Source organism: Jaculus jaculus, chromosome 3 (assembly GCF_020740685.1).
Source record: "Jaculus jaculus isolate mJacJac1 chromosome 3, mJacJac1.mat.Y.cur, whole genome shotgun sequence".
Classification (NCBI taxonomy): Eukaryota; Metazoa; Chordata; class Mammalia; order Rodentia; family Dipodidae; genus Jaculus; species Jaculus jaculus.
This window is the reverse complement of record NC_059104.1, coordinates 86,660,928-86,686,801: the sequence shown is the minus strand read 5'-3', so window position 1 is coordinate 86,686,801 and position 25,874 is coordinate 86,660,928. Positions and strand designations below refer to the sequence as shown.

The window sequence follows — 25,874 nt, the reverse complement described above, 5'->3', positions numbered from 1 at the left end:
CCTTAGCCTTGCCAGTGCTGGGATTAAAGATGTGAGCTACCATGCCCAGATCATTATTTTTTCTTCTTTTGGCACTATTGGTTCTCAATGATTACAACCTCATACTGTCTTCCTTTTAACTTATTTTACCATTCAATTTCCTACCAAAAATCTTTTGTATTTGGCTACATTCTCAATACATAGCCATCAGTAGGTTTTGCTAACATTCCATGAGACCATACCTCCATGAGCAAGTTACACAATGATGACCCTACTGGGAGAAACGTGGCCATGGCTCTCCTGACTCTAGCCCTTTCTGGGGCCATTGGTCACTCTTGCTTAGACCTTGTTTTTTTTTTTTTTTGTTTTTTTTTTTTTGTTTTTTTTAAGTATCTAACTCACATTTATTAAAAATTGAATACAGACAGAATGAGTAAGACCGCCTTCATTAAACAAGCTTAATTACTCTACCTTTGAGTAATAAGTGAAAATATTCACTACCACAAAAGAAATTTGAGAATAACTCTACGTCAACCAGTGAAATTAAAAACAAAAGGCTCTATTGCCATGGCCCTTGGTTTCCCACAAGGAATTGATGGTAAAACCCTATTCCTGAAGACTTCACATACTTGGGCTGCAAGGCCACTGAGAAATCCTGCTGGAACTGAGCTGATAACCTCCTCCATGTAGACCAGCTGACAGAAAGCTGGCAGAAGAATTCTACATGTAGTTCAATGGGAGAAAGAGATACCACCAGTGAAAATACTCAACAATGGACACTGCAAGCCTTATAGTTGGCCAGCCAGGCCAAATGAGCCAACGGGTGAAATAGTGGCATGTCTGTCATGGTGGAAACCAACTGCCCTCCAATTGGACTGGAGGCCCTCTCCAGGGGAGGGAATACATCTCTGACACTGAAAACTTAAAACAAGGGTAGTCATGAGCCCTAGGGGTGTAACATCTGCTGATGGGTGGATAAGTGTATATACCATGCTTATCAAACTGCCCAGTAAGCACTTCTCTTAATATTCATACCCTTATATTAATGCTACTCTCACTTTGTGTAGAGAATCTTCTCTTTTCAGATGGCAGTGACCTTGGGACGACGCAGAAGGTATCATGGTGCTGGAAAGAAGTGAATAGAGTACCGAGTAACATCTCGATCACACCTTCCAACGCTCAGGGTCTAAGGCAGAAGAAGTGGCTGAAAAAATGTAAGAGCCAAAGGAAGGGTAGGACTCCTTGCAACATGCTCCCTCCAGACACAAAATGGCCTGGATATCCATGACCTCATAGTGCCTGACACTACCTATGCAAGACTATCATAAGAGGAGAGAAAGATCACAACATCAAAATAAAAGAGATGGGGCGGGGATATGGTGGAGAATGGAATTTCAAAGGGAAAAGGCGGGGAGGGAGGATGTTACCATGGGATATTTTTTATAATCATGGAAAATGTTTTAAAAATTGAGAAAAAACAAAATTAGATTAAAAAATTTTTTTGTAATTTTTTTTAAAGTATCTAAGACATTTTCCAAAGGAGAAAGCAACCATAGACCTCCCTCTAGTGGCAAGAGATAATGTGGCCAAAAACTGAACTACTCCTGCCTCTATACAAGACTGCAGCAATGTAATAGGGAAATATTCATTTTTACCAACAAAAATTCAACCTAAAAATAAAATTTGGCCTAATTTTCACTTACTGTGAACAATTAATCTCCTTAGAAATTTGATCTCTTAGAAATGCTTTACCAGTGAATTTTGGGAGATGGGTTCTCACAAAACATGAACCACACTGTGAGGAGAAAAAAAAAGTTTGTTAATAAATGGTCCAGGCTAGAACCTGAAAGGCACTGGTTCAGAAGGTAGTAAGCAGCAGAAGGATTTATAAAAAAGAAATGAAAACAATGATTACAACAGTTCTTAGTAACCAAAATGACTCTTTTCATTCGGATATTCAGTTCAAAACCTAGGTATGCCACACAGTCAGTTTCCCATACTCATTGAGACATAACTACTAAAATTCATTCAAGTACCAGAAGGAACTCAAAATGGAGATGACTTGTGTTACAACTATTGTTAGTTATTCCCTCACACAGATTCAGGAGAAACAAGCAGCTTTATATACATGGTAGTAAGTACCGAATGTACAGAAGACAGTCATATATACAAAAGTGCATTGATAAAGTAATACATTTAGCAGGAATTCAGGAAAAAATCCTGGTTAACAATCTGATACATTACAGTATTTAAGACTACTTGAAGATTCTCCTAACCAGTCAACTTCCTACTTGCTTTGGTTATGATATTGATACTACACAACTAATTTTCAAAGTTAAAAAAAAGACAAAAAAAAACCCACAGTTTAAAAGTTTTAACCATCTGCAAAATGTTTTACATGTATTTGTGTTTATTGTTAATATCTTTTTTTAATAAAATAGTTTTGTACTCAGTAAATACTGTCAAGTTGGTACCATTGTTAGGCTTGTCCGTGTTCTACCCCTTCCCCCTGGCCCGTCAGACCTTGTATTTCTAATCTTGTCTTCTAATCTGTCTTCCAGGGTATGATAGTTTCAAAAGAAACTCCTTATAATGCCGAGATTCCATCCAGCTCTATCACAGGGAGTCCAAAGCCTCCTCTCCCACCAATGAACAAAGCAGGGAGAGTCTGGTGATCCCCTTAGGCAGGGACTGTGTCCTTCACCAGCACACAAGATGTTACAGAGGAGAGAACGACCATCATCCTTCATCTTCAAAAAGACTTCTGAAGCCACAGCTCTCAAGAAGGAGTTGTCACAGGGGAGTAGAATCATGGAAAAAAAGACATTAACATCAAGATTAACATATGACAGAATCTAGTTTTCAGGAAAAGACTAGAAACACTTTCTCCTTTTCCACCTGTGATATATGCCACAATCAGAATTCAGGACAAAAACAGCCTGAGATATACAAATGAAAGAGAAGGCAGGCACTTTATAAATGACCTATCAACTCATGCAATTCATGGTCCAGTGCTTTTGCATGTATACTTTTCTTACTAGCTCACTTCCATTGTCAGGGCCTTTCTTTCTTTCTTTCTTTTTTTTTTTTTTTTTTTTTTTTTTTTTGGTTTTTTGAGGTAGGGTCTCACTCTGTCTAAGGCTGATGTGGACTTAACTGTGTAGTCTTAGGGTGGCCTCGAACTCACGGCAATACTCCTACCTCTGCCTCCCGAGTGCTGGGAATAAAGGCGTGCGCCGCCACGCCCATGCCTTTCTCCTTTCTTAACAAACTTTAAATTTCTATTACACACAAAAAAAACCCTGAAATGCTACCCTATATTTTAAACATCTATTCACACACAGTGGGTAATAAGTAACTACCTAATCTCTTTCAGAGCTGAAGTATAACCCAGATTCTTATTTTGGACTAACTGTGCCTTCAGAACTCTTCCAGAAGCATTCATCATAAAAAAAAAAAAAAGAGCCTTGCAACTTTAAGTAAGGGTTGCCACTATAGGGGAAAGAGGTGCCTTAAGATATTTTTTGGCATGGGTCTGAAATTTATGACCTAAGAATTATGTTAAAGTTATTAAGAATTCTTTCTTATCCCTAAAGTTGATAAGAAAAAGAGAAGTAGAGAAAAGGAACAGAGTAGAAGACAGTAAGAAAATCAAGTATCAAGGCTACCAAGACAGAGTATGATATAGAGATTTTAGGAGGAAATCAAGTAAACAAAATGGAATTCAGAAATAAGCAAGGGAGAAAAGTACCAGTGCAGATGGGAGAACAAAGTTTCTGCTCTGTGGGAAGTTATGTAACAGTAGAACAGGTGAGTAATTAGACAAGGGCAGCATTTATGGAAGGAGAGGGCAAGAGAAGGTTCTCTGCTTTCTCAAGGACTGCCATCAGACATGAAATTCCTAGAAGGAGAAGAGAGAACAACAAGTAGAAGAAAATAATGTAAATATGTAAGAGAAGGCTATATTTTAAAGCAGTAAGGGAAGAAAAGGGAGATCTCTTTCAATGAATATGAGAAGTCCAGAAATGCTGTACTTTATGTGAATATGCATGTGCATGTGTGTGTTCTCATGTTCAGAGTTTGAGGGTGGTAGTCACACCTCGGTAAACATTTACCTAGTATAAATCTCTCTTTCTCTTGTTTGGAGATATCAACTAGCTCTTTTGCATGAAATTGGATCCAAAATGTCCTTCTGTACATCTGGTTTAGACCATACTCACTTTGCTGTAGAGCACATTGTGCCCTATTGCCACTGGTTTCCTTCCAGGGACTCCTTCTCTCCCTTATGCTGCTCTGCCCTAAGCCTGGGAGCAAGACCCTCCCTAAGTACTCTGCAATGACACAGATGAGACTGCGCTTTCACTACCATTTGCTGAGGAAAACTAGAATGAGCTTCTATGTAATATTCTTCTTTAAGTCTACATGCTCTGTGTCTTTAAACAGGAGACTAAATTCAGCTACCCTCCTGCCTAATCCTACATGACATCAAGTGAGAGGGGCAAGCTTATTCCCTTCTAGAAGGTTTAAACCTCTCTCCTAACTAAAGTCTAAATTTCAATCACCAGGACTGGAAAGTTTTTCTCTTCTCATCTTTCCTTTTCTACCTCACATTCTGATTCCTCCCAAGATGATTGGCAGTGGGAAACTTCACTGGCCTCCTACAAGTTCTCTGACAGAACCTCAGAGCATAACCTCTCCACTTCACTCTTCTCATTCCCTAGAAGCATGTATTTAATAAGACTCTGAGTTCATCATTCCTTTTGCCTTGCTTAATTCTAATCATGTGTGCTTATAGTTTCTCAGCTTTAGTGGGCCCCTTGGCATAGATCATTCCAAAGCCTTCTCATCCTGAGTTATCCCATGTCCTTCCACAGTGGCATACTGGAAAGGCCACAGAACTTGGCATAAAAAAAGCCCTCATGGCAAGACTATAATAAATCAGGTCCAGGACTTACCTAGCCAGTCTACCCCCACCCCCAAAGTTTCCAAGTAGAAGAATTAGAGTTACTGATTTCCCTAGGAACACACTATGCCTTTCGATGACTTCCACAGTGTCCCCACCCCTAACTCTTCCCAAGGAAGCCCAGCCTTACAAGAGTATAAAAAGGACTTTAAAGCTTCCTGCCCTAATCTGAAACCCTCTGCTTCCACCATGGGAAAGTCCCTCCTGATGTCTCTCATCATCCTGTCCTGCTACTTGACAGGTGAGTCTTGAAAGTTGGCAGTTGATGGGCTGAGTCTGGGATCCACAGATGGGCCAGAATTCCTGTGATGGAGACCCTCGGTGGCAACCCCCCTACATCCTGCCTTCTACCTACGGTGTTTCAGGTGTCTGGGACCTTAACCAAATCCCTGTAGCTTTCCCTTAGGAACAAGTAAGTGAGTTGCTATGAAATTGACAGGATTTTTCCCTAGAATCTGTGAGATGGGGGCTGGAAAATGAGGTGTATAGAAAGCATGACTTTTTTTTTTTCAACAGTACTATCTGGCTCATTTTCACACAGAACTCAAGAAGGTGAGTAGAAATGTGTGACAGAAATCCAAATAAAAGGGAGAATGGGGAATGAGTGGGACAGGATGGGCATTGGGAGCTAAAAGGAAACCAGAAATCAAGGCTGTATGTTAACTCTAAACACCTTCTTGTAGCAGGATGCAGCTTAGGTGGAAGCTGACTTTAAGACTAATAAAATAATGTGAGCAGTAACTGATAGGGCTAAGAGTGTCATGAAGGTCAAGTAAAGGGGACAAGAGGAGTGGGATGTAGACATCACACATAGCAGCTGGCCAGATCTAGCGTGGCAACTTCATGAATTCCAGATGTGAGACTTCACCATCATACTCCAGGTGAGACCACCACACAGGTTCAATTGAAAAGAAGAAAATGAGGCAAAAAAAAAAAAAAAAAAAAACAACCATGAACATTTATTCTCTTCCTTCTGGTCTTGGCTTCACCCACTAAGAATGGAGAAGGGTTTTTGAGAGACCTTAAGAGGTAAAGAATACTAGGAGAAAAGAAGTGCAAGATCTAAGTAAGTAGGTAAGCTTTAGAGATACAGAAAGAGCCTGGCAGGTTGCAGGTAAGAAGCAGAATGATTCCTGAGGAGGGTTGGGGACAATCTCAAACAAAACTAGAGGTTTGCTCTCTGTTTCTGCCAGCACAGGCCTCCAGGTAGCTATCGATGGACATGACTCTGGTGAGTATGAAGAGCTCCAATCTCAGTTTCTTTCTCTCACTCTCTCTCCCCCACTCCCTCTCTGGGCTTAGCCCATTTGACACCATTTTCCCCTCTTATTATGAAGGTCTTGCATAGGTAATGTCAGGCACTGTGAGGTCATGAATATCAAGGCCATTTTTTGTCTGGAAAACAGTATTGTAAGTAGCCCCCTCCCCAATCCATTGAATTCCTTCTTTCCAATTGTCTCCCTTCTATTTTGATGTCATTTTTCCATACTATTATGAAGAGCGGCTTAGCCCATATGAATAGGCAAAAGTCTAAGCTTCAGGGGACTTTTACAAAGCTGTCCTACTCTGAGCAGACTTAAGATTTGAAAGGGGAGATGGATGTTTACATGATAGTCTTATCTTCCTCTCACTTTTCTGTTCAAGTTATGGACATTGTCCAATGTAGGACATGTCACCTCCAGTTCCCTGGAGAAAAGTGCCATCTAGGAAGAGGTGTATGCACTGCATCACAAGATGAGGCCTGCGTGGTTGGAAGGATTTTCAAAAGTAAGTTGTGTTTAAGTGGAAAAATTGGGAAAGAGAGGAAACAGGACATACAAGCTGATGACGGGCAAGGAGACCTCAGTTTATGACAGGTAGCTCGCTCCTGCATTGGCTGATACCCATCACCCCAATACAGCATAATGAAAGAGATGGGCACTAGCTCACAGGTGTAGGCTGAGGCAGCAGAGGTCTTCAGAAGCCTGAAGAAAATAGAGGAGATCAAATGGAGACTAATGGTCAGGTACAATACACCCTTTGAAGAACAAGGGGTTGGTTGAGTAAGGCCAGTAGCTCTCTGCCTGCCTCACTGGACTTCCTCATGATCAACCCCAAGCTGGAAACAGAGGGGCCATTATCACTAATAAAGCACTGGAGTAAAACTAGACGTGGTGATTTCTCCAAGTTCCAACCCTGTGTGCTACACAATCCTTGGGATTTTCAGTGGAAACTTTTAGCTATTGCAATCTCCAAATTGCTGCTCTCATGAGTGCCTCACCTCCAGTACATATTTAAAACTGCTCCACCATTGCTGTTCTTAAAGGAAGTCTCCAATTTTCAACATGTTTCAGCCCTTCACATTTGAATAACAGAGCCCAAACTTTACAAAGTTATGTTTAGATACTGGTGTGAGTTGGAGAGAAATTTCTTTGCAAAATTCTGATGGTCAGGTGTGCTGGTTTGTTCCATCTTTTTTTTTTTTTTCTTGCAGGGGACGGCACCCCATGGTTAATGTTCATGGACTGCCTGAGGAATTGTGCTAATGTGATGAAAGTGAGGTGGGGTGTCTACTTAGTGAACTTCATCTGCTGTCGGGGTTCTGACCTGTGCAATGAAAAAATGATGTAGTCCTTCTGTGGCTCTAACATCTGAGTGGTGGTTTTGCCTCAACCTCTCCATGGTGACTTTCTAAAGACCACACTGCAGCACAGGATGGCAAACATAAGGCTGTACATGTGGAGGATAAAGCTCTCTTCTACAATTTTTATTTCACTACAAAAAAATAAAAAACCAAAACACCTTATAAGCAAGATAAATATATCCTTTACGTTGTTACTGTACCTCAGGCTTTCATTGTGAAACTAAGTGCTTTTCCATAATTATGAACAATGAACCATGGTAATTCCCCATCCACTTTCCCTTTAAAACTCCACTCTCCATCATACCTCTTACCCCTCTCAATCAGTCTCTCTTATTTTGATGTCATCATCTTTTAGTTTTATTATGATGTTCTTGTATAGATAGTGTCAGGCACTGAAAGGTCATGGATATCCAGGCCATTTGTGTCTGGAAGAATACATTGTAAGGAGTCCTACCCTTCCTTTGGCTCTTACATTCTTTCCACCAAGTCTTCTGCAATGGACCCTGAGCCTTGGAAGGTGTGATAGAGAGGTTTCAATGTTGAGCACTCCTCTGTTACTTCTTCTCAGCACTATGGTGCCTACAGAAGCCTCCCAAGGTCACCACCATCTGAAAAGGGAAATTTCTCTAACCCAAAGTGAGAGTAGCATTAATATATGGGTATGAATATTAAGAGAAGTGCTTACTGGGAAGTTTGGTGAGCCTAGTATATACATTTAGCCAGACAGCAGCAAGCATTATACCCCTAGTGCTCATGACTTCCCCTGTCATAGGTTTTCAGTAACAGACATGTATTTCATCCCATGGAGTGGGCCTGCAGTCCAATTAGAGAATAGTTGGTTTTCACCATAACAGACATGCCACTATGGAACACATTGGCTCATTTAGCCTGGCTGGTCAAATTTAAGGCTTGCAGTGTCCACTATTGAGTATTTCCACTGGTGATTTCTCTCTCTCCTATTGAACTGCTTCAGCATAGCTTTTTCCAACTTTTGTCAGCTGGCATACACAGAGGTGGTTTTCAGCTCAGCTCCAGCAGGTTTTCTCAGTGAGCTTGCGGCCCAACTATGTAGAGTCTTCAGCAATAGGGTCTTACCATCTATTCTTGGTGGGAAGCCAAGGGCTTCAGGAATGGCCTGTAATGTTTTGGAGGCATCAGGGACCTCCCTGGCCAACAACTCACTGGGAGGTATATAACCTCTGGCACTGAAAATTTTCCAGTAACAATCTAGGGTTTCTGAGTGTGCCATTGTCCAAAATGTAGGTTTCCATATGAGTTGGTCATACCTCTAAGATTTTGATTAACCCTCACCCTACCTTTCCTTTACTCAATCTCTTCCCCTGATCTCACTTAGGCCTTTAAACCCTCCAGTATCTGTTCTTCTGCTTACATATATACAATACCATTCTCTTAAGTCCCCACCCCTCCTCATCCCTTTCTATTCCCTTTATATCCCCATTCTAGCTTATTGGCCTTGGCTACTGAGTTTTATTCCAACTCACACAGAAGTCCAATCATTTGCAGTTAGAATCCACATATGAGAAAGAACATGCAATGTTTGGCTTTCCAGACCAGGTTACCTCACTAAGTATAATCCTTTCCAGATCCATCCATTTCCCTGCAAATTTCATTTCATTTTTCCTTACTGCTGAGTATAACTCCGTTGTATAAATGTACCACATTTTCATTATTCACACAACAGTTGATGGACATTTAGAGTGGTTCTATTTCCTACCTATTGTGAACAGAGCAGCAATAAACATGGTTGAGCAAGTATCTGTTAGGTAGTTTGAAGAGTCCTTAGGATATATGCCTAGGAATGATATAGCTGGGCCATATGGTAAATATATTTTTAGCTGTCTCAAGAACATGACATTGATTTCCACAATAGCTGGACCAGACTGCATTCCCACCAACAGTGTAGAAGGAGTCCTCATTTTCTGCATCCTCACCAGATTTATTGTCATTTGTTTTCTATTCTGACAGGCATGAGATGGAATCTCATAGTTTTAAATTGTATTTCTCTGATGGGTAATGATGTAGAACATTTTTTAGATGGTTCTATGCCACTTGCACTTCTTTTGAGAATTCTCTATTGAGTTCCAGCACCCATTTTTAATTGGGTTGTTAGATTTCTTATTATTCTGTTCTTGATTTCTTTGTATATTCTGGATATTAATCCTCTGTCAGATGTATAGCTGGCAAAGATTTTCTCCCTTTCTATATGTTGTCTCTTTGTTCTATTCACAGTGTCCTTTGCTGTTCAAAAAATTTGTAATTTCATGAGATCCCAGTGGTTTATTAGTGGTTTTAGTTCATGAGCAACTGGGGTTATAATCAGTAAGTCTTTGCCAAGACCAATATGTTAAAGGATTTCACCTACTTTTTCTTCTAGCAGTTTCAGAGTTTCAGGTCTGATATTAAGGTTCCTGATCCAAATGGACTTGATTCTTGTGCATGGAGAGAGACAAGGATCTAATTTCATCCTGTGACATATAGATATCCAGTTTTCCCAGCACCACTTGTTGAAGAGGATGTATTTTGTCCAATGGGTATTTGGGGCATTTTTGTTGAAGATCAGGTGGCTGTAGCTACCTGGACTTACACATGGGCTCTCTGTTCTATAGATCTACGTGTCTGTTTTTGTGCCAGTAACATGCTGTTTTTGTTACTATGGCTCTGTAATATAGGCTAAAATCAGCTGTGATGATACTACCAGCCTTTTGTTGTTGTTGTTACTAAAAAATTGTTTTAGATATTCAAAGAGTTTGTGCTTCCAAATAAATTTTAGGATTTTTTTTCTATTTCCATGAAGAATGCCATTGGAATTTTGATGAGATTGCTTTTGTAATATTTCCATTTTCACAATATTGATTCTTCCTATCCCAGACATGGGATGTCTTGCCATTTCCTAGTATCTTCTGCAATTTATATCATGAGTGTTTTAAAGTTTTCATTGTAGAGATCCTTCACATTGTTGGCTAGGTTTATGCCTATGTACTTTTTTTATTTTTTGACACAATTGTGAATGGGAGTGAATCTCTGATTTTATTCTCAGAGAGTTTGTTGTTAATATGTAGGAAAGCTACTGATTTCTTTGTATTTATTTTGCATCCTGCTCTGTTGCTAAAAGTGTTTTTATCAGCTCTAACAGTTTGTTGGTAGAGTCTTTATGGTCCTTTATGTATATCATCTGCAAATAAGAATAATTTTATCTCATCTTTTTCCATTTGTATCCCCCTTTTATGTGTGTCTCTTTCCTTATTGCTATGGCTAAGACTTCCAGCACTATCTTAAATTAATGTGGGGATAGTGGGCACCCTTTTCTTGTTCCTGAATTTAGTGGAAAAGCTTCAAGTTTTTCCAACTTAGTATTATGTTGGCTATAGGTCTGTCATATATAGCCTTTATTATGTTGACATATGTTCATTCTATTTCCAGTTTCTGTATGACTTTTACCATGAAGGGATGTTGGATTTTTGTCAGATGACTTTTCTGCATTTATTGAGATGATCATGTGATTTTTATCCTTCAGTCCATTTATATAATATATCACATTTATTGAATTGAATTTTCATATGTTGTACCATCCCTGCATCTTGGGATAAAGCCTACTTGGTCAAAGTGAATGATCTTTCTGATTCATTCCTGTAATCTGTTTGCCAATATTTTTTGAGAACTTTTGCATCTCTGTTCATGAGGGAGATTGGTCTATCATTTTCTTCTTTTTGTTCTATCTTTGTCTGGTTTTTGTGTCAGGGTGATGTTGACTTCTTAGAAGGAGTTCCATAGGATTCCTTCCTTTTCTATTTATGGAAAAGTTTGAGAAGCATTGGTGTTAGTTCTTCCGTGAAAAAATTAACCAGTGAATCTATCTGGGCCTGGACTTTTTTAGATGGGAGATTTCTTATAATTTCTTGGATCTCCATCCTCATTATAGGTCTATATAAGTGATTAATGTAACATTTCTTTAATTTTAGTAGGTCATATGTATCAAAGAAATAATCCATTTCTTTCAGATTTTTGAACTTAGTGGAGTATATGTTCTTAAAGTATGTTCCTATGATTTTCTGAATTTCTCTTGTATCTAGTTGCTGTACTCGTGCCTTTTTCATCTTTAATTTTATTAATTTGTGTCTCTTCTCTCTGTATTTTGGTCAGATTTGCTAAGGGTCCTGTTTATCCTTTCAAAGAACTAACTCTGCTCCACTGGTTCTTTGTTTTTTGTTTTTTCTTTTCTTTCTTTTTTTTTTTTTTTTTTTTGTTTCCATTGCATTAATTTCTGCCCAAAACTTTATTATTTCTTCTCATCTACTGATCTGTAATTTTCCTTGTTCTACTTTTTCTAAGGCCTTAAGGTGAAGCACTACATTGTTTACTTGCAACATTTCCACTTTCATAATAAATCCACTTAAAGCTATAAATTTCCCTCTTAAGACTGCCTTCAGTGTGTTCCAAAGGTTTTGGTATGTTGTCTTCTCATTTGATTCTATACATTTATTTTTATTTCCTTCTTGATTTCTTCATTGACCCAGTCATCGTTTAGTAGTGTATTGTTTAGTTTCCATGATTTTGTGTATGCTCTATAGCTTTTCTTGTTGTTGATTTGTAGTTTAATCCCATTGTGATCAGATAGCTTAAAAGGAATTATTTCAAGTTCCCTGTATTTGTGAAGATTTGCTTTGTGTCTTAATATATGGTCTATTTTATAGAATGTTCCATGTGTTGCTGAAAAGAATGTGTATTCAGCATTTGGATGAAATGTTCTATAGATGTCTGTTAGGTCTATTTGCTCTGACATTGTTTAATCCAGATGTAACTTTGTCTGTATTTTTTGCTGGGATGACCTGTCAATTGATGAGAGTGGGGTATTGAAGTCACCCACTGTGTTTGGTGCTATCTGTGACCTTAGTTCTAATACTGTTTGTTTGATGAAATTTGGAACCCCCATATTAAGTACATATATGTTTGGGATTGTAATGGCCTCCTGTTGGAGTGTTCCTTTAGTCAATATGAAGTGACTGTCCTTATGTTTAATAACTAATGTTGGTCTGAAGTCTACCCTGTTGGATATTAAGATAGCAACGCCTTCTGGTTTTCTAGGCCTATTTGCTTGAAACACCATTTTCCAAACTCTCACCCTAAGATAGTGCCCATCTTTTGTGGAAAGGTGAGCTTCTTGGAGGTAACAAATTGAAGGATCCCGCTTTTTAACCCATTCTAAAAACCTCTGTCTTTTGAGTGAGGCATTAAGGCTATTGGTGTTAAGAGTTATTATTGAAAGGTGTGTATTTTTGCCATTTTTCTTATTTTGTAGTTCTTCTAGTTTTACCTTTGCTCTCTTGTATTAACTAGTATTTGAGTATGGTTTATTTTTTCTAGGGTACTTACGTGTGGATTTTTCTTTCTCTTCCACATGGAGGATCCTTACAAGTATTTTCTGTTGAGCTGGTTTAGTGTTCACATATTCCTTTAGCCTATTTTTGTTGTGGAATGTCCTTATTTCTCTATCTATTTGGATGGAAAGCTTTGCAGGATAAAGTAATCTTGGTTGACAGTTGTTACCTTTTAGAACTTGGAATACATCATTCCAAGCCCTTCTGGGCTTTAAAGATTGTATTGACTAATCTCCTGTGATCCTGATGGACTTGCCTTTGCATGTGACTTGATTGTTCCCTCTGACAGCTTTCAATGTATTTTCTTTGTTTTGTGAATTTTGTAGTTTAATTATAATATGACAGTAATAGATTTTTTCCTGATTTTGTCTGTTTGGCATGCTATAGACTTTCTGTATTGGCATCACTTTCCCTACTTGGGGGGAGTTTTCTTCTCTGATTTTTAAAAAAATACCTGTTATACATTTGGAGTGAAATTCTTCTCCTTCTACTATGCCCTGAATTTTTAGTTTGATCTCTTTATAGTGTCCCAAATGTCTTGAAATTCCCATTCACGCCTTCCTATTACTTTGTTTTTCTATTTGTTGGACTGTATTAGATCTGCCACCTGGTATTCTATTTTAGATATTCTGTCCTCTTCTGGTGAGACTTTCTACAGAGTTTTCTATTTGTTGTATTACTTCATTTCTCATATTGCTGATTGGTATTTTTTCAATATTTCTATATCCTTACTCACATGTTGTATTGACCTCCTTAGTTCATTAATTTGGTTTCCTCTGTCCTCCTTCAGAAGTTTGTTTTCTTCTTTGATTCCTTTGTGTGTATATATATATATATATATATATATATATATATATATATATATATATATGATTTTTTAAATTTCTTCAGGCATTTCATCTAAACCAGTCTCACTGGAGGTAATTTCTGATGGATTTATATTATTGGAGTGATTGTATTGTCTTGATTTTTGTGTTTCTTATCTTATAATGTAGAGAGTTTTGCATCTTGAATTAAGTTAATGCTTGGGTTTTCTAATTATCTGGAGTGTTCTTAGCCATGTAAATACAAATTTATATATCTTCAGTGTATGAGTTTATAGTGCCAGGTATAGCTCTTATCCTCCAAGAGAAAGAGCATAAGTACCATATGTGTTGAGTTTGCCTGCTATTCAAGTATTATAGTAGAATGGATGAAGCACATTCCTGGAAAATTCTAAAATTCAACTGAACAATATACACATTCAATTAAAACTAGTACATCATACTTATACAAGCATGAGAGTTTAATCTGAGCAGATAATCTAGTAATGCCAAAGTCCCTAAGGGTGTGTGTTTCCCCACATCCTTAATCTTGTCAACTAGGAGGTTGCGATTTTGGGTCTGAAATGGGTTCCAAGTCAACATGGGGCCAGTCAGTACAGAAGAAAATGACAAAGGCCCTGAAAATCAGGAAACATAAAAGGCAACAATAGTCAACACAAAAATACAGCTTAATTGAGTAGGGTAAAGTCAACAAGGAATACATCATAAAATGTAATACATAACCTTTCCTGACATGGAAAGGGAGATTAGCACTTCCAGTGCAGACTTATGTATCTGATTTATATATAAGTATAAGTAGGCCCTGTTACCTTTTGGAATGGCTTCCAGTCCCACCAATGCTAAGTGCCCATCTTGATCCCTCTTGATGCTATGTGGCTGGTAATGAATGAGTTTCTGTATGTTCATGGCTCTGATAGTTGGGGTATGGGAGACTATGCAGAGTGACTTTAGTTGTACCAGAGATCCTCAGCTGGACCCTGCTGTCTTCTCCTTCAGGTTTCTTGCCTTTGCAAGGAGGCTGATATAAGTGGAAAATTCCTTAACCCTGTTCCTGTTTGTGCAGCTTTGTGCTGCCAGGGCAAGTGAGTGTGCACGTGGATGGGGGTGACTTGTGCCTCAGCAGGATTCTGGTCAGTTTCTTCCTTTATGGAAGATCTTGGTCTCTTCTGTTTCTATGTCATGGTTGATAATGAGTTCTATACCTTCACTTCATGGTAGAAGAATGTATTATGCTGTGTTTCTGTTGATTTCCCTCCCCAGGCTGCTTTGGTATGGCTAAAATGGTGCCATCTTACTCAGAAGTCTCCTTCTTGGCTGTTTTAAAACAGTTGTCTTCATGAATATGTTCAACCTACATGTAGACTCAAAATTTGGAATTTCTTAAAAAGAATTACTTTCTCAGACACAAGATAAAGATAGAATGTACACTCAACTCCTTTGATAAAGGAGCAGTTTGTTCATCTAAGAATGTCACTTGGCATAGTAGAAGAGAAAAAGCTCATGAACTATGAGATCAGAAATGGTAGTGGGCTTCCTAACAAGGCCAACTTGTTTTTAACTTGTGTCCATCTTGGCTGCAGGTGTGCTGCTCTCACATCACTGCTACACAATTTCTCTTTGGCATTTCTTTTTTTATTCAGTGTCTGCTTCTGTTCTCACCACTATTACATTCTGATACCTTACAGCCCCTTCTTACAACTTCGTTGTACATAGGACATACTATTATCCAAGTGCTACTCCCTGCTACCCTATGTACTCTGCTACCTTCAACTACCAGTGAAGACCATTTTTATTTTTCCTTATTCCCATGAGAAGAAAGTGAAAAGTCAACGTTGGACAAGGCCTCCACATTGCCACCCCACCCACCACAATACAATCACCTAGATCAAACCAGAGCATTAATAATTCAAACCAATTCCACATACACCAAACTCATTCATTATAATTTCCACAAACAGAAGGCACTTAAATTTTTTTCTTTGTGTTTCATTCTTGTATTTGTTCAGACTTTGCTGACATAAGATCACCTCAAAGAAAAACTTAAGTCAGATTGCTTGTCTTTGCTCTATTCTTACTCCAGAGTCCATGGCAAAAGTACTGTATCAAGAAGTCTCTGGAGTGATTCAAAGAGAATCCCAACCCAGAAGACTGATGGATAGCAGAATAGAGTATGGGCACAGAATTAATTCTAAGCACAAAATTTGAATTATTTTGGTCCAAGAATTTGTGTTTTAATGTAGAAGATAATAAGTAACCAAATATGGGCATATTAGTGACAACAGCATGGTTAAAACTCCAAAATTCTCTGTCAGATATGAGAAGAGGGATTTCCAGTGATTTCTCAGCAATGAGATGAGGCTTCCTACTCTGTTCTCCTATGACTGCATCTTTCTTTTCATTTTATACTGACTTTCTCACTTACTATCATTAGTTATACAAAGAAAGAAAATGCAAACTTCGGGGAAAATATAAAGGGGTAGTGAATTGTCAAATGACCTCAAATCCAGAAGAGGTGTGGAACTAGAGTCCCACCGGGAGGTTGCAATAGTTTCTATGATTGCAACAGAGAAGCTCTGTCCTCTTTTCAAAACCCAAGAAGTTGATGGCCTCACAGTTGGTCATACATGACAGTCTTGAATAATGATACATGCTCTGTCCTAAGAAGGGAAGAGGGAGAGGAAAGAGAGAGAGAAAGAGAGAGAGAGCAAGAACAGCATTAATGATTTCATTTCCTCCTTCCATATTCCAAAGAACAACCTAGCGTCATAACCTCACTGACCTTTCTCTAGGACCAAATCAGTTACAGGGCTGAGTCTATTAACTGCTGACCCAAACTGAGTCTATTAATTGCTGCCCCAAGGAAGGAAAGTTTTATTCCATAACTAACCAGGGATTTCAGAACTTCTGTCACCCAGTATTACCTGGTGGGGGGAGCCCATCTTGCCATCCTTGTACAAGATCATTTAGATCATTTATACTTACCCAGCCCACTAATTCATTCAGCCTGATAGCAAAAGAACACCACTGCTTCCGAGAGACATGGTTACCTTCCTATCACTCTGTCCCTCACATTACCTTTCTTTGTGAGTATATAAAAGTTCTCAACAGCACAGAGTTGTTTATACTTCAGTGTGCAGGATGTCATGACTTCATAGCATGATCCAAGATGATAAATATTACATTTATAGCACAATGTTCCAATAGCTGCCAGATAAAGAAAGAGATGCACAGAGAACACAGTTTGGTGAACGTTCTCTTGGCACTGAGAAATACGCAGCAAGATTACTGAGCAGTTCCCAGCCTACCTGGATTAGGACTTCTTGATAATCCTCTGGGAGAGAAATTTACAAATATAACCCAAATAGTGTATATCATTTGAAGATAACAGAGTTCCTTAAAATTTTATCTATAGGCCTCAAGTAATAAATCCCTTGACTAGACTGTTTTTACCAGTAATGGTTAAAAAAAAAAAAGAGAGAGATTTTAGCCACCTTACTCCCAGAAATGGAGTAATTTTCTTTAAGACTGAGCTCTGAGGATACTTTGAGAATGGATGATAGCCTTCACTGAGGTTGGAAGGAGTTCATTCCTAAACATGTCACAAATGACCTATTTTCCAAGGACTGTAAATTATCCATAGTCATACCTTCTTTGGGGATATGAAGCTCACCTGTTAAGAAAAGAAAAAAAAAAATCTTTTCGTAACCTCACAGACCTTGACTACAGCACCAAGAGTCAGGTTTGGAAGCTTCTCCTTCCCTAGCATTTGATCCCCTCCTAACTAACCATTGATCACCTCATAACTAACCATTTCCTCGTTATCTCTAGGACTTACCCGGATATGGGCAGAACAGAGAGACTGTCACCAGCCAAAAAAGAACAAACATCCTGGAAGCTTTGTTTGTGTAGCTTCTCCTGAAAGGTTGTGGATGTTTTTCTCCCACAGAGGAGAGGTTGATTTGTCTTCAGGCTATTCATCTAAATTACATAATCACAAACTTTCCAGGACAGACAGTACCTCTATGTTCCCAGGACCAAGTCACCATATCTGATTTCCTCACAATAGTCTAAATAGAATTCTGACTCTGATTTTGCACAAATCCTCAAATGAAAGTAAAATTTTCATCTTTCTAATTTACCAAAAACCTGAGAGGTGTTCTCATTGCCCCTTTGTTACAGAGGAATCCGACAAGAAATCTGACCCACTCTATACTAACTTCTCACTTGGGTTCATTTTCATCTCCACTTCCATTACCATAATCTAAACCATAATTACGGCTTACCTGAACCAAACAATATCTTTTTTTTTCTACTCTTGCCCCTTCACAACAATGTCTTCACGAAGAATCCAAAAACCCCTTTGGGTGTCACAGACACTACAGTGCTATTCAAAATCCTCTGGTGACTCCTCATGACATTTTAAGAGAAAATTCAAACCTCTTAGAACCTACAAACCTTTTCCTATCTGAGCAATGGCCACCATTGCAATCTCCTTTCCTGTCACAGTCACCTGGCTCCTTTAAGTCTGCACAGGATGCTACTCTCAGAGACTACAGCATTACTTCATCAGTCTCTAGAGAATTACCTCTGGTCCCTACCATTTCCCTGTTTGTGGGGTTAGTTTGTAAAAGTAAATTTAATGACAACTTTCTCTCTCTCTCTCTCTCTCTCTCTCTCTCTCTCTATATATATATATATATATATATATATATATATATATATATATATACACATGTACACACACAATGTACTTTGATCATATTACCCTCCCACCACCTTACTTTGGTGTTACATATATTTAGAATTCCATACTTACTTAAACTGAACTTACTTCATATGTTTCTTTTCTTGTTTATGTGGCAGAATAATTGACAAAAGCAACTTTAAGGGTTTATTTTGGCTTATACTCTACAGGGGGAAGGGTGGCAGAAAGAGGACCCTGGTGGCAGGCATGTGCAGCTGGGATTTCTACTGTTTTATATTTTTATGACAACCTCACTACCTGACATTGCATAACTATTTGCTCTGTTCTTGACTCCTCCACTGGGAGCTTATGCTTTATTTCCCAGAGCTCACCCAGCAGTTTGAGGCTCTGAACAAAGAAGACATGCAGGAGGCATTTGTGAGATGAATCTGTGATCATCTTCCCACATCACTCCTATGTTCACCCAGCCCATTCTCCACTGAGCAGCCAGGCTTATCAGATTGTTGTTTTTTTTTTTAATTGTAATAAGAATGTGAAAATATAGTTCTTTCTACATTTTAGCTAGGATCCAAACAATGGTAAATAGCAAATATTTTTACATTTCAAAATGAAATGTGCTACTTATACAGATGTACAAAGAACATAGATGAAAACCACCTCAATATACTAGGACCACCTGAATTGTTTAAGCAGTTAATTGTAAGAAATAAAATAGATGCTCATGCAAAAAGTGATGAACTGCCTTTCAATATATGGCTTAAAATATAGAACCATGAAAAAAAAGTTTATGTGTCTGGTTGCCTTTAAAACTTTTCCATATGGCAGAAGGCGAGGTCCCCAGCAATCCATAAGCAAAGTCCAAAAAAATCAAGTGAAAAAAATATTTTCAACTTTTATATAGATATTTAGCTAATCTCTCTATTACAGAAAGAAATTCCCAAGTATGGGTGTACACACCTGAATCTCCACACTCAGAGCAAATATGTGTTTTGTTTGCCTGTTGCTATCATGTTTCTCCACCATAAGAGAGGAACTAAATGAACTTGGGTACATTATCCATTTCTCTTCTCCTATACATGGAACAGTGTCTGGCATGTAGAAGCTCTCAATAAATATTTGTTGAATATATGAATAAAATCACAAAATGGGTGCTCAAGACATGGCTTAATGGTTAAGGTGCTTGCCTGCAAACCCTAAAGACCCAAGTTTGACTCTCCAGATCCCACTTAAGCCAGACATACAAATGTGAGGCAAGCACAAGATTGCACATGCCCAATAGGTGGCACAAGCATCTGAAGTTCAATTGCAGTGGCTGAGGCCCTGGCATGCCAATTATTTCTCTCTCTCAAATAATTTTTTTTTGTTTTTGTTTTTGTTTTTGTTTTTCGAGGTAGGGTCTCACTCCAGCCCAGGCTGACCTGGAATTCACTATGGTGTCTCAGGGTGGCCTCGAACTCATGCGATCCTCCTACCTCTGCCTCCCAAGTGCTGGGATTAAAAGTGTGCACCACCACGCCCGGCTTCAAATTTTTTTTTTTTAAATCACAAAGCAGCATTGAATCATCGTGGTGAAAAATGTGGGTTCTAGAATTAGGTATTCTCACTACAAGTACTGGCACTGCCATGCACCAGATATGTCATTGTATGTAGGTACAATGCTAGCCTTCACTAAGCCTGATTTCCCTCTGGGAAATTAGGGTAAGAATGATAATATCTTAACAGAAATAATAATACCATCTGCCCTTCATAGCCATAGGTTCCATATCCAAACTCAGATCAAAACTATTAAGAAAAAAAAAATTAATTGTGTCTGTACTGAACATGTATATATATATATATATATATATATATATATATATATATGGCATTTAAACTATATTACTCAACTGTAATATAGGCACTATATTACTAGTTACTATAATTAACTGAGAGAAGATTTAAGCTAGGAAGGACAATGTATAGTAAGTTATATGAAAATGCTACACCATTTTATATATCCACCATCATGAATTTTTGCATTCATTAAGAATCCTAAAGCCAATTTTCTTTCAATACTAAAGGACAATTGTAATTCATATGATGGCAAAGATTATATTTTAAACAGGAGTTAACTCAGTCAAACCTCAACATGTATTAGTTATCATTGATATCTGCTCTAAGGAAGACAGCCAATGAACTTGAGCTCCCAGAAGAAACAGTGTGGCTTCCCCCACCCCCAGGCATGAATAATCAATCACTACACTTGTAGCCCTTGCTTTCTTTTCCTCTGCACAAGACATTTCCAGGTCAGAATGAGCAAATTCTTGACAATCTTCTCCATCTGTTGCATCATCATAGGTAAGTTTCAGACCTGAGGACTAACTCCTGGTGGTGGGATCAAGGGAGCCCCAGTGATTCTTCACACACATGACTGTGTCCATATGGTCTAGGTTGAGTTTTCACCACATTTATGAGGGAGGAGAGGCAGCCTTCAGAATGCTCTGCATTCCCTGCCATCTTTTCTGTCCTTTGCAGCATCATGACATCCCCTCTGGGTATGTGGAACTTTATATCGCTACCCTTTTGCTGCTGCCACTCCCCACAACCCAAATCCCCTGGCCAGATTTCTTTTTAGAACAGCCTTTCTATTCATAAATTTTGTCCATTTGCCAAGTGAGCTGGTTAGTCAATATAACCTTGTAGTTTCCTTAGCCCTAGACATCCCCTTCTGATACCCATTTCAGGAACTTTTATTACATGTATATTGAGGAGACAAAATTCTGAATTTCCTTAGACAAATTTTCAAAAGTGGTTCAGTCACTGTCCTAAATTCTCTACCATGTAGAGACAAACCTGCTTTGTGACTATTAAATAACATATACTTTGAGATAACATTACCTGCAGAGTAAATCTTTCCTCAAAGCTATGCACATTGAAAAGACTGCAATTCTCATTTGAACATTTTCTTTTCATCAATATGGGATGAAACATTGATAAAAAGGTTCAATGGTTCACTGCCTAAACACTCTACATTGACTCTTTGCCCACGCACCCTCCCCTACTCTCCCAGGTCTGACATTGCCAGCTGCTTGGCAGTGTCTTCCCTCACACAGGCTCTGTACTCTCTCCAGGGGCAGCATCACTGATGTGTGTAACATGCCACCTCCGCATGCTGTCTGACCACTGCAGAAGAGGCTTTGGTGTCTGTGTTGCTCAGAAGCATGAGACCTGCATGACTCTAAAGATCTACCAAAGTAAGTTGGAGAGTCAGGTGAGGTACTGTGAGAACCTCAGAAATCTTAGGACAAGCCATTAGCATTTTTACATCTGAGACAGAAAGCTTCTGACCACAGCCCTTATGCATGCAGAGAGATCTGGGCAAATAAAACAGGATAAAAATGAATGACAAGGTTTTTTAGTTTAAAAACAGAAGAGCTGTTTTCTCATCTCCTGGCAGGAAAAGAATGAAGTAGGTGTACTGAGCTAAGATGTCATAGGCCACAGGCAAATAAACCAACCTTGTAGCTAACTAGGGATTTTTACATACAACTTATACTTGGGAAGTCTAAGTTGGGAAGTCATTCCTTTGCCTGACTGATTGGAGCCAGATGTGGCCCACCTTAGAGAACAGAGATCACTGCTTTTTTCTACGGCTCTTTCCTACTGCAGGTAATACTCTCCAGCTATCATACATGGGATGCCAGAGGTTCTGCAACAACTTGTCGTTCAACTTCAACAATCGGACTTACGTACATAAGTGCTGCAGCTACGACCACTGTAACTTTATAGCTTAAGATATTCTTCATGAATGCTAGAAAGTCGCAGATGTGTCTCACCTGTCACACTCTGTTCTGGCTTTCCTAATCTCTTCTGAACTCTGTCATTCTTCTTGGTTCCTTCCACTTGGCTCCCCACTTGGCCATGGAACAATGATTGTGAACAATAGAGACCTTAAGAAGCCCTGTACAGTAAAAATTAAAAGAGGACTGTTTTAGAACTTCTTTATTGGCTTAGTTGATGTCTGCCAGAAAGTTTTCATCTAAAAATTCACAATTTTTAACCAAACAACTCATGTATCACTACAATGATTAAGCAGAAATAGCAATAAGTGGGTAGTGGGCACTGACAATTTTCCTGTGTAGACACCAACTTATTTCCTCCAGCAGGTAGTGCCTATTTAAGACTCAGTCATTTGTATTTTCTTGACATTTAAAGTCCACCCTCACATTTGTTAGTTACAGTTAACGAGGAACTTTCCTGGCCTCTGTGAAATTTCTAGCTTAGACACAACCATTACTATTTCTTTTGAGATGTACATTGATGGCACATCACAGTTTGTTTCTTTCCCTTCCTTTTCTAAACTATCCCTTTCCTTTGCCCTGGTCACATCTCCATCTCCACATTGCTACATGAAGTCTTGTACTAAAACTAGAATGTCCTTCAAATCCATGTGCGACATTTCCCATAGCCGCTAGAGTTCTTCAGTGGTGATATAAAACAATCACGCTCCAGGCTGTCTCCATCATTCCTGGGCAGCTTTTTTGAATATAGCTCAAGACATAAAACTCACAGTAGATCAAAGACTTCTGTCCCATCCTACCTATCTGTAAAGAATAAATGCACTTTACATAACTTTAGTGTATGAATGTATTCTGTCTTGATATGCCCCACAGGTAACAAATACATGGTAGATCTAAACAGCAGCCTGGGATGCAGTGGGTGGCAGAAGTACACGGACTCCTGTTTCTTGTGCTTGGGATAATGAAGATCTTTGCTATTCTTCATAAGTAAAAGTCTTTGACAAACCTCTGTATGTTAAGTCCTACATCTAGCATCTAGTATGAATTTGCTAAGAACCTTACAAGTACAGATATTTCTTTAGCTTTCCAGACTAAATGCCAGTTGCCATGCGCTTAGTGAATATTCATAGGGTACACTTGTAAGCAGGAAAACAATAACTAAATTTTGAGATGATTACATCCCAAACTATCATATCTTACCAACACACTGACAAACACCACACTGGAGCTGGGCCTGGTGGCGCACACCTTTAATCCCAGCACTTGGAAGGTAGAGGCAGGAGGATTGCTATGAGTTAGAGGCCACCCTGAGACTCCACAGTGAATTCCAGCTCAGCCTGGGCTAGAGTGAGACACTACCTTGAAAAAAAAAAAAAAAAAACTACACTGGTTCTCCCATTTAGCCTGTCCATAGCAAGCCTATGCTTCAATCCTCTGTGAAAAGCCCTTGCAGTTGTTTCAAGTAAAAAGGTTGCTATTGGTCTCTTGACCCAGAATGGGTTTAAACTTTTCTGGAGTGAATTTCTTTTGCTTTGAATTGATAAATATCTGATATCACTTAAAATATTTGAGTTCTTATTGTTTTATCAGTTTTCCCAGTTATTGAATCATGATGCATCTTTTTACTATAATTCTACCTCATAATCAAAATCCAGTAGAACAGAATTCATATGGTGAATGATTTTTACAAGCCTTTTTGAAATTTCTTATGAATTTTTCTAGCCATTTCAACTCTGAGTTTGTCTATATTTTGTTTTAAAATTTTTATTTAATAGAATCAAACTTTAGTATAAGTTATATAAACTGATCTTAGTTCTTTGAAGCCATATTGCTTTAAATACTACAAAGAACATTTTTTTATGAACCACTTGAGAGTAAATTGATAACCAATGCCTCAGAAGCTCTAAACTCTCCAGTGTATTTCCTGTTTTTAAATATTTTATTTGTTTAGTTAGTTAGTTAGTAAGTTAGTTGGTTTGTTCGTTCGTTTGCTAGTTAGTTAACACAGAGAAAAAGGCAGAGAGAGAAGAGAAAGAGAGAGAGGAGGGAACAGAATGGGCATGCCAGGCCTCCAGCCACCGCAAATAAACTCCAGACACATATGCCACCTGGTGCATCTGGCTTATGTGGGTCTTGGGGAATGGAACCTTTGTCCTTTGGCTTAGCTGGCAAGCACCTTAACTACTAAGCCATCCTCTAACCTTACTGTGTTTCTTAAAAGCAAAAATGTATTTCTCCATAGTCATAATATGCTCATCACAATCACAAAATTAGTATTGAAATATTGTTGTCACATAATGCACAGACCCCATCAAAATTTGAAGTTTCCCAATAACATTTTATAGCAAAATTCAATTCAATCCATCATAATACAGCATTTATTTCAAACTCTTCTTATCTCCTCTAATCTTGATATTTTAAGAATTTTGTGATTCTTAAAGATTGGCCTGTCCAGTGTCTTCATGATTACATTCAGGTTGTAGATCTAGGCCAGGACCATCACAGAAATGATATTTCATGGTCCCAATATCTCCTTCAAGGGCATGCCTCTAATGCCATAACTCCTCTCCACTAGTCCTACTTCCTGTAAGTTCTACTGCTTCCCAATTGCATCGTAGTTTATTCTTCTTTTATTTTTTTCTCCTAGGGCTCATGGCTTTCCCCATGATAGGTTTTCAGTATCAAGTATATATTCCCTCCTGTGGAGCAGGCCTCCAGGCCAAATACAAAGTGGTAGGTTTCCCCCATAATAGAGATGCCACTATTGCACGCATTGGCTCGTTTGGTCTGGCTGGCCCAATTTAAGACTTGCAGTGTCCACTGTTGTTTATCTCCACTTTCTCTGCCATAGAGCTGCATACAGCATAGCTTTTCCAGCTTTCTGACAATTGGTCTATACAGAGGAGGTTTTCAGCTCAGATCCAGTTCTCAGTGACCTTGTAGCCCAACCACAACATCATGTGTTGATGATCAATTCTTTCACATATTGGTTTGAGAGGATGTGTGTCATGGGAAACTTTTTCCCTAGGACAACTTGAACACATGTCTAGCCACCCCAGCTAGGGCTCAGATGACATGCCAAAGTATGGTTGCACCAAACTATTTTGGTTTTCAGACTAAATTCTCAAGAAGATATGAAGGAAATGGCCACTTCTTATTTTGATTGATTTTTGACTTCTAATAGTTCCTATAATTCCATGGGTCTCTTTTTATTCATTTTGAAATATCATATTCAGTTTCCATGTCTCTGGAAGTACATTTTTATATTCTTTTATTTTCTGAAAGTCATATTCAGTTAACTTTCCTCACAACATTTTTATTTCACATGTGGCTAAATGAAATGAGGTTTTCCACTACTTCAAGACAGATCTGTGCTGGGAACAGGGATGAGGCAGGAAAGCTTCCTAGCTTAATCTCTGTGAGATGAAATGGAAGTATAATTATTTGTCAACTCTGTATAGAAGCCTGTCTAGTGATTTCCAATATTTGCTACACTTTGTTTTCTCCCTTTCCAATTTCTGTATTGTCAAAGCTTGTAACCTGATCAGCTTTGTTTTCTGTTATAATTCTTTTCTTCCATTGGATGGCATTCTATTTTTCTGATA

At 38.5% G+C, this 25,874-nt stretch overlaps 3 protein-coding genes across 3 annotated transcripts; 2 read left to right on the top strand and 1 right to left on the bottom strand.

The window, feature by feature from the left end:
• Window positions 1-5,008: 5,008 nt before the first annotated feature.
• On the top strand, window positions 5,009-7,552 carry Pate1 (prostate and testis expressed 1). Its single transcript, XM_004665450.1, has 3 exons — window positions 5,009-5,183; window positions 6,587-6,709; window positions 7,416-7,552. Exons 1-3 carry the CDS (start codon window positions 5,009-5,011, stop codon window positions 7,550-7,552), a joined length of 435 nt encoding a protein of 144 aa, XP_004665507.1.
• An 8,753-nt stretch (window positions 7,553-16,305) lies between these two features.
• Window positions 16,306-17,596, bottom strand: Pate2 (prostate and testis expressed 2). Its single transcript, XM_004665451.1, has 4 exons — window positions 17,572-17,596; window positions 17,432-17,455; window positions 16,861-16,989; window positions 16,306-16,442 (listed from the first exon to the last, which is right to left on the bottom strand). The coding sequence occupies exons 1-4, from the start codon at window positions 17,594-17,596 to the stop codon at window positions 16,306-16,308; spliced, it is 315 nt and encodes a 104-aa protein (XP_004665508.1).
• A 3,185-nt stretch (window positions 17,597-20,781) lies between these two features.
• Pate3 (prostate and testis expressed 3) lies at window positions 20,782-22,263 on the top strand. The gene is made up of 3 exons (XM_045146055.1): window positions 20,782-20,827; window positions 21,601-21,723; window positions 22,139-22,263. Exons 1-3 carry the CDS (start codon window positions 20,782-20,784, stop codon window positions 22,261-22,263), a joined length of 294 nt encoding a protein of 97 aa, XP_045001990.1.
• The last annotated feature ends 3,611 nt before the right edge of the window (window positions 22,264-25,874 follow it).